This window comes from Leptodactylus fuscus, chromosome 11, assembly GCF_031893055.1.
Source record: "Leptodactylus fuscus isolate aLepFus1 chromosome 11, aLepFus1.hap2, whole genome shotgun sequence".
Lineage (NCBI taxonomy): Eukaryota > Metazoa > Chordata > Amphibia > Anura > Leptodactylidae > Leptodactylus > Leptodactylus fuscus.
This window is the reverse complement of record NC_134275.1, coordinates 43,099,365-43,108,721: the sequence shown is the minus strand read 5'-3', so window position 1 is coordinate 43,108,721 and position 9,357 is coordinate 43,099,365. Positions and strand designations below refer to the sequence as shown.

At 43.3% G+C, this 9,357-nt stretch overlaps 1 protein-coding gene across 2 annotated transcripts; it reads left to right on the top strand.

Moving 5' to 3' along the window:
- Nucleotides 1-2,172: 2,172 nt before the first annotated feature.
- On the top strand, nt 2,173-5,312 carry ZBTB43 (zinc finger and BTB domain containing 43). Of its 2 annotated transcripts, none has more exons than XM_075259171.1 (2): nt 2,173-2,267; nt 3,309-5,312. In XM_075259171.1, exon 2 carries the CDS (start codon nt 3,332-3,334, stop codon nt 4,739-4,741), a length of 1,410 nt encoding a protein of 469 aa, XP_075115272.1. In that variant the 5' UTR covers nt 2,173-2,267; nt 3,309-3,331; the 3' UTR covers nt 4,742-5,312. The 2 variants fall into 2 exon arrangements, with proteins under 2 accessions (XP_075115272.1, XP_075115271.1); XM_075259170.1 differs by having other exon boundaries at nt 2,179-2,402.
- Nucleotides 5,313-9,357: the final 4,045 nt, after the last annotated feature.

Sequence of the window (9,357 nt, the reverse complement as noted above, 5' to 3'; positions counted from 1 at the left end):
TGGGAGTGGAGGAAGTACCTGATCTGGACATCATAAACTGGTGCATTCAGCACTGAACCATCCCACAAACAGGGGGCGCCATACAATATTCTGCTTCCATTCAAAAGTCTTTTCACATTATTGGTAGCAGCTACATGGATTATTCCCATCAAGTCCCTCTACAGCAGGGATCAGTAACATTTGGCACTAAAGCTGCTGTGGAACTACAAGTCCCAGCTCTATTCACCTATGTGACAACTCCAAGAAAAGCAGGTCAAGTATGCATGCTGGGAATTGTAGTTCCACAACAGCTGGAGTGCCGGTGTAGCTTTCCTCTGCTCTACATCCAGCCCTGACCTAACCTGCCCCATAGATCCTATGTCCTCAGGTCCTACTCCCTATCCACCAGCAGCCCTTAGCCTGTGACCACTATAACGCCCACCATGTTCTCAGAACCAGAGCTGTGGTCTCAGAGCAGCGACCAGTACTTCAAGCCTCTCCTGCCAGCGCGCTAGGGGTTACTCGAGGACCGGAAGGGGCGGGGCTCTGAGCGCAGATGCGGAAGTGCTGCTGTCAGTCTGGGGCCTGAGAGCGATGTGAGCACTTCCGGCGGCTGGAGGTGTCCGTACACCGGGCTGAGATGTGAAGAGGGGCAGTGGCCGTGACAGGTAGTGTAACCAGCGTCTAATGTGTGTATAACTACAGAGACTCACAGACCCTAGACATATTACACTGGTTATATCTGTAATAGATAGGAATCCCATATAATGTACATTATACCTATATTACATGCACATATAATAATATATACAGTATATAGCTATCTAACAGATTACTGCACGGTTATATATTGTATCTACCATAGGTATCAGTGGATATGATGTGTTCTGGCTGATATTTCCCATAGCTGGTGTTCTGCACCTCCGTATTATTGGGGGATTTGTGCATAGAAATTGTATATCATGACATTTTCTATGTTACATCTTGTTTGGTTGCTTACTGCTGCCATCATATAAATGTTGCTCTTGTTCTGGGGTTGTTTGGCAGTGTCAATAGACTAAGGCTCGGTTCATATCTTTGTTGTGGCTCCATACATAGTGGCAGTCATATGGAGTATCAAAATGTAACTTGCACTGTGGTTTCCATTGTTTTGATGGCAAGGCTTGTGCTGCATGCTGCGCTCTTCTTGCTGTTAAAGTTAGTAATGGAACTACTAACAAAGCATAAAAAAGGATCAACCTATGGTTAAAATTGGTGTGTTCACCAGACTGAGGCCTCTGGACTTGAGATTGATGGTCTTTCTGTAAGGGATAGGTCATTAATATCAGATCAGCAGTGACTAGAGACTCGACACCCCTGCTAGTCATCTACAGTCTGCATAGTGAACGGAGCCAGAAGCAGACAGCTCTGCACACTGTTCATTGGTCCTGCCATAATAGTTCAGCTCAGCCCCCATTCACTTGAATGGGAATTGAGCTGCAATTGTATAGCATGACAAGTACACAGCGTAAAGAGTAGCCTACTTCCGGCTCTGTAAAATGGGGGTTGTCAGGCTCCCACAAACCAATATTAATCACCTGTCCTAAACTTTGAGGTGTCCATTATGTTATAGGAAGAACTCTAGCTCATGAAAGCCAATCTGACATATACTTCCCACTTTGCAATTATTTTATTATAAATGAAGCAACTTTGTCCTGCATATTAGAGATCTCCTATTGCTTAGTGTATACAACTCCTATGTAGATTTATGTTGCCTCTATGGTGATAGACTACAAGCAATCCATGTGCTGTCATATCCTGCAGTCCCTTTCATCTACCCCCTACTGTCTACTGTATGTCTACAAAAAGTACTGTTTAGACCTAAGGGACACACAACTGTAGGATAAGACTGCTCAGGGTTTCTTTGTCTGTAACCATGGAGACAAGCAAGGAGACCCGTATCAGTAGGGGGTAGGAGACACAGTTCTGCATATTATATGTATAATATGTATGAAAAGGAAAGGTGTTCTGAAATGTCTAATATGTTTTATTAGTTATATATATGCACTATAGAAGCAAGAGGGAGGGTTATGCTGTATACTTGTATGACACCACTGTGATATGAACAGGGCCCCATAATGCCAATCTTGCTGTTTTCATCTACATTATGTCTTTGTTATTAACTGTGTATTAATACATTCCAATTCAGTTTTGCAGAAATTGCACTTGCGGAGGTGGGTCTGGTTGGAAAATGTGAGTGCACGTTGGCCTCGCAGGAAGTACACAGCTTATTCATGTCTGCACAGTAGGTCAGTCATTATCAGTAATAGTGTTGTCTCATTAATCCAGGGCTATATGATGATACCTGCTGTGCCATTTCCAAAACAGAGTGAGGGGGCGCCACCAGCACTGCAAGATGTGAATTTACACTACTCAATTTTCAGGTGACATTGCAGTAGGAATAGATAGAGTGGTTGGTCCCAAGTCATTTCTATGGAAGAGTGAATGTCATGTGGCTCTCTCTTCTCGCTAGTAGTGGGAGCTTCTAAAATGTTTCTTTTAAAGGGACTATTTGGAGACTGAAACTTGCCACCTGCTGGGGCTAATTCTGCATGTTCAGATTGTTGAGTTTCTGGGGCTGTTTTTTACCCCTGGTCATGTGCCTGGCATCCAACTCCTTCCTCTCTTGAATTTTGTAGTAGCTGGCACTCGCTTATTGTAATAGAAAATTACAATATGAGGGTCTGCCAGCCCCCACAACATACATCATACCAAGAATCAGAGAGAGAAAGGAATTCGGTGCTAGACATATGTCCAGGAATCAGAACTAGCTCAGAAACTGAAGGTTCTGAATATGTGTATCCTGGGACAGAAGCTGGTAAGTTTCAGGATAGCCCCCTGGGCCAAGCTCGGTTTTCTTAAGACTTTACATTCTTCCATGTCAGTTAGAGCATAAAATGCACTGAAGTTGTGATGTAACTGTGCAGTACCCCTTCACGGGGTTTCCCCATATAGCAGTGTTCCCAGCCACCCACTGTGCAGGGAATTGCAGCCCAGCTCTACCAAAGGAATGGGGACAGCTGCATTACTATGCAAGGAAAGCCTGTGAAGGGCGCACAAAGCTGTCATTCCAGAGGTCTAACCTCCACGATCATACCTTTGATGTGTTATCACTTTATAATATGGAAATGGTCTTTTAATATTGCAATTCACTAAATGTCAGAGCCCTGTGGGTCTGATATTGGTGACCTGTCTTTGTCAACAGAATTGAAGCCCTGGAATACCCTCTTAATTCTTTACCAACTGAAGCCATTGAGGGTGTTCACACATTTATGTTTTCTCTTTTGTAGAACCACAGAGCGCTTGTGATGAAATGGAGCCTGGAATAAACTCTTTCCGTGTCGAATTTCCAGACTTCTCAAACACCATCCTTCAGAAATTGAACCAGCAGCGCCAGTTGGGGCAGTTATGTGACATTTCCATTGTGGTACAAGGCCACCTCTTCCGAGCCCACAAAGCAGTCTTGGCAGCCAGCTCCCCATACTTTTGCGACCAGGTTTTGCTTAAAAACAGCAGGAGAGTGGTACTTCCAGACGTCATGAATCCAAGGGTCTTTGAGAACATCCTCTTGTCCTCATACACTGGAAGGCTGGCTTTGCCCCCTCACGAGATTGTGAGCTATCTCACTGCGGCAAGTTTCCTTCAGATGTGGCATGTTGTAGACAAGTGTACAGAACTCCTGGAAAGTAACCCAACACTTCTGTGTCAGAAATCCAGTCACAGTAATGACCACCAATCTCCCAGCAGCAGCAACTACAATGGTCTTGGTGAAAGCTTTGAGCTTGGAACATGTGCTCAACCAGAGTTCAGGAAGGGTGAAGACATACGAGATGGGGAGAATGAAGAAGAAAGTCCCAAGGATGATGAATTATCTTCTCAACTCACCGAACATGAGTACCTGCCCAGCAACTCCTCCACAGAGCACGACCAGCTGAGTACCGAGATGACCAGCCAAGACGGTGAAGAAGGTGCAAGTGACAGCGCGGATTACCACTACTCTCGTCCCCTGTACATCAAGCCAAGCATCATGTCTCACAAACGATGGGTCCACGTGAAACCGGAGAGGTTTGAGCAGGAATGTGAAGGTGTGGAGGTGCACCCACCCTTTGAGGACCATGTCTCTGAATCTGTCAGCTTACCTCAGGCTGAACCTCCAATCCAGTCTTCAGGTGTTGTAGACAATTTTGACTTTTGTAATAAGAAGGTAGCAGAGCCGGAAGGACACAGCAGCAGCAGTAACAACAACAACAGCCATTATGACGACCATGTTGATTTTTACGGGGCTTCTATGGAAGAGTTTTCAGGAGAACGTGAGGAACATCTTGAAGGACGTGGTGCAGAAAACACCTCCGGAGGCTTTGGGGAAGGCTTAGACGTTTCGACAGGTATTAAAGAGGAAACGTCTTCCTCTGGCTTTACTGCAGTGGTCTATAAACTGTATCCTTGCCAGTGCGGTAAAAGCTTTACGCACAAGAGCCAGCGGGATAGACACATGAGCATGCACCTTGGTCTCCGACCTTATGGATGTGGGGTCTGCGGCAAGAAGTTCAAAATGAAGCACCACTTGGTAGGCCACATGAAGATACATACGGGGATTAAGCCTTATGAGTGTAATATATGTGGCAAGCGCTTTATGTGGCGGGACAGTTTTCACCGACACGTAACTTCTTGTACCAAGTCCTACCACGCTTCGAAAGGAGAGCAGGCCCAGGCGGAGAGCTGAACCTGCCATTATCTTTGTATACTTGTCTACATGGAGAAGCCTCTGACCATCCCACTTGGTTTAGCAACACTATACAAATGTGTCCAAGCAATAAGCAAATTATAGAATCTGCAAACATCATTTCGCTTTGGTGCCTGCTGTTGGAATGAGAGCAAAATTACCAAATTCACACGCTAAAGTGATGGAATATTACTAGAGTAATAACTATAGATGACTTATTTATGTGTTTTAACACATTTTTTGACAAATAAGTGTACCAAAACCGCACCAAATTTTTAGCACAAAGTAAGCCAACCAATAGCTTGTGTGATGTTAGACAAAAGTGTTTAAAGTTGGTCCAGATAATAATAAATTTGGTACACTTTGTTACATGTGACATATGGGGGCCTGTCAGAAATGGGGCCTTGCCATGCAGCAAACCTTCATATAGTGAAGGGGCTGTTCATGTAGACAACCCCTTTGGAAAAGCAAGCTAACCCTGACATCAGGTGATTTTGCCAGGGGACATGGGGGCAGACTAATCCTATCTAATATTTAGACAACATAAAATTAGGCTACACAGTCTAAGGATGCGCCAAAGTTATTATTATTTATTATTACACAACCTATTGGTTGGCTTTGTTTGTGCTATAATTTTGGTGCACTTTGGGCACACATTAGTCTGTCATAAGCCACACCCCCTTTCCTGCTTAAACACACCCACTTGACATTATGCAGAGACATTAAGCTGTTTTCTGCAGTAGTAAAAGTAGTATTACCATACCTGCTAAATAAATGGCAGTCTACGTAATATATGGAAGGGTTCGGTCTCCTCTGGGAACCCCCCTTCCTCATGATGTTATGCCATAATCTGGAGCTAAGTGAGCAAGACCAGAACATTGCTATTATATATTATTCTACAAATGAACATAAAAGAAATATATTACATTATTTTTATTTTAATAGTGGATTAAAGAAAAATCCACAAAAAAAGATTTATTTTTTTATATTGTTTTTATTTTTTTTGTGAATATTTCAATCATGCATTAGCAGTCATATCCACATATCACCACATGTATTATTGCAGGGATTTTCTGCTATATTTCTTATTAGGGCAAAAAACCTTGATTTTTTCCTGCTTCACAATGGCAGGCACCAAATACTGATCCGGAGAAACCTCTTCTGCACCTCTTACTCTGGTTAGACCATTCGGTCCGGTTCATTATAATGTCTGGTAATCTTCTCATCTGCACTTAGACGGTGAGCCTATACTTGACGTGTGTCACTCGGTTTCTCTACAGGCACTAATCCTCAGTTTATAACACAAAATGTGTGTGTGTTTTTTATGTTTTTATTATTATTTTTATGCATTATTATTTTTATTTAAAAGAGAACTAGTTGCACCTTTTTTTGTGGGCACTGTGATATACAATGCACCACATAAAACCTTTGTATTGCAATACTTGGAGGATACGTCTGTAGTAATATTAGGGATCCAGGTCGGATACCCTTTGTTTCAGAAGCTGATGTGATGACTTTCTGGTATTTTCCAAATGTATTATGTGTTAACATGTTAGTGTGATACCACGTTTTGCCTGGAGTAGAGATTCCCACCCTACCCCAAGTGCTTCCCAGTGATCAATGGTATTGTAGCCTGCCAACACATGCTGGTCCCAGGCAGTGGTTGTCATGTCCTGCCCAGGAACCTGTATAGGGAATGAATCATTGCTTGCATATGCATGCATAGCAATGAGTAGTATGCAGGTTCCTAGATAAGTTATTGCACCAGCTGAATAGCCTGTGAGATAGCCACAGGTTTGACTGGTAGGGACCTTAGAGGTGAGAATTTAGAGGTAGGGTGGGCACTTTAAATGGAGTTAATGAGGTGTCACAGACAGCACTTTTTTGGCCACTTCTGGACAACCCAGACTTGGTGTTCTGCCAATCTTACCGCAAGTGTCATACCAGTAAATAGGCAAGTAGCGGTTTGCTTGCTCCTTCACCACAGAGTATACACTGTTTTATTCCTACAGGCCATATTGTTATAGGATTTTTTTTCTAGACCGTTTTGGTGCTGTCCCGGTCTAAGTAACCCCCTTGACTGGTTCTAGCTGTTCAATAGTCCACAGATTCGGTATTGTGCAGTGGTCCTAGTGATCCCTATTGACAAGTGATCTGCAATCTAACAATTGTACATGAGTTCTTACGTTACGGATGACTTTCTATCGTCTCCTATTTTTCTGGACATGAGCTGAAATAGATAGCACTTACTTGAATATTATACATATATATAGATATATGTTTGTTACGATGGTTGTTTAAAGGTGTTTGAAATGTTGTAAAACTTAAGATGTTTGCAAAATCTTTTCAATTTGAGCAGGTCCTCGGAGATAAATCAGCTGTAACTTACCTCTGTAGTAACCCGTGTGGAGATGTGATGGTATTGTGACATGTCTGGTATCAACACATTGTCCAGGTATCTATCGAAGATAATTTTACAATTTTCAGTTTGATCTATAACATACTGCTTTGCTTCTACATCATCTACTCCATTCACATCCAAAGCTGCATTCACAATTTGGCTGGTTGCTACCAGTGTTCTTCTGACTCGGACAACTTCAATGTATTTGCTGAGCTCTGACAATGCTCCTCACAGGGAGATGTAGTGTATCTATATGGGGCAGCTGTATGGGCCTTGGTTTATAGTTTAGATCTCCTTTTTTTATTTTTAAATGTAGATTGTGAGCCCCATATAGGGATCACAATGTACATTTTCTTTTTTTTTTCCGATCAGTATGTTTTTTGTAGAATGGGAGAAAATCCACACAAACACGGGGAGAACATACAAACTCCTTGCAGATATTGTTCCTTGCGGGATTTGAACCCAGGACTCCAGCGCTGCAAGGCTTCAGTGCTAACCACTGAGCCTCCATGTTGCCCCTAGGCTAGATCCCCTTTGAAAAGTCATAAGAGTAAGCAATATGTAGTCCCTGGGCTAAGAAGGAGATCATAGAACTGTCAGTGCAACTTTGGCTGTGACTAGAGGATAAGACATGAATGGCAATGCAAGATAAATAAAGCAAAGCACTAAGTATGTAGATTGTAATCCAGCCAAGACTGGGTTCTACTTGTTCTTCGGCTTCATTATAATAGTTTTTACATCTGCACAGCAGTTAAAGCTGATCTGTCTGGTCTGTGTCTGAGGGCAGCATTGTGCAGAGGCGGAGACGCTGAGCTCGATTTCTATGATTGTGTTCAGTATTTTCATGCAAGAAGCTATTTAAAGGGGTTGTCCAGGCTTAATATTTTAATGACCTATCCTTATTCGACAGCCTGCACTCAGACCAATCCTCTGTATGGAGCCGCTTCCAGTGCTGTTTCTGAAAAGTCAGTGGGAGCTTTCTGCTTTTAGTCCTGTGTTGTTTACAGGACGGGCTCCATATAGGGGAGGGTGTCGATGTCTTATTGATGATATATTTATGGCCTATCCTGAGGCTAGACCATAAAAAAATTAAGATCAGACAACCCCTTTAAAGCCTGTGAGTCCTGCTTCACTTTATGCCCACTCACTCAGAAAGCCTGTGAGTCCTGCTTCACCCCATAGCCACTCATACAGAAAGCCTGTGAGTCCTGTTTCACCTTCTGCCCACTCATATAGAAAGCCTGTGAGTCCTGCTTCACCCCATAGCCACTCATACAGAAAGCCTGTGAGTCCTGCTTCACTTTATGCCCACTCACTCAGAAAGCCTGTGAGTCCTGCTTCACCCCATAGCCACTCGTACAGAAAGCCTGTGAGTCCTGCTTCACCCCATAGCCACTCGTACAGAAAGCCTGTGAGCCCTGCTTCACCCCATAGCCACTCATACAGAAAGCCTGTGAGTCCTGCTTCACCCCATAGCCACTCATACAGAAAGCCTGTGAGTCCTGCTTCACCCCATAGCCACTCGTACAGAAAGCCTGTGAGTCCTGTTTCACCTTCTGCCCACTCATACAGAAAGCCTGGGAATCCTGTATTTCCTCCACTCACTTCCCATTTTCCCCCATACAGAAGATCTGTGAGTCTTACTTCTTCCCCTCCCCATACAGTGGATCCTACTTCTTCCTCTCTCTTCTCATTCAGAAAGCATAGGAGTCCTACTTTCCCCCTGCTCACTGGTAGAGAAAGCCTAGGAGTCTTGTATTCCTTGCCCACACACTGATGATTGACAGCTTTTCTTGTATGACGGCACTTACATGGGGAAGAGTTATTAGCAGGACTCGGGCTTTCTGTAGAAACCCTGACAGCACTTAAAGGGTGATTTCCATCTTGGACATTTATGGCATATCCATAAATGTCTAACAGATACAGGTCTCACCTCTGGGTTGTGCACCTGTCTCATACAAGTATTCTTCAGAGCCTCATCTGCGGTATTATTCTTCTGTTTCTAGAGGACCCTCCAGCTATAGTATAATTGATATTTGCACGGCAGGTTGAGCCTCTTTCGGCTCAGCTACATTTTGTTTACATAATGACAAGAAAGTCTTATTCGCTAAACTGATGACGCGAAGAATTATAATAATATAGTAAGTAATATAAGTAATGTGTTGAGATGTATTTATGGTTGGCAGCCCTGGCGTCCTGGTACAACGGTATAATT

What these genes read in the sequence shown, in the direction of transcription:
- ZBTB43 (XM_075259171.1), top strand. Translation starts at nt 3,332, where the DNA reads ATGGAGCCTGGAATAAACTCTTTCCGTGTCGAATTTCCAGACTTCTCA.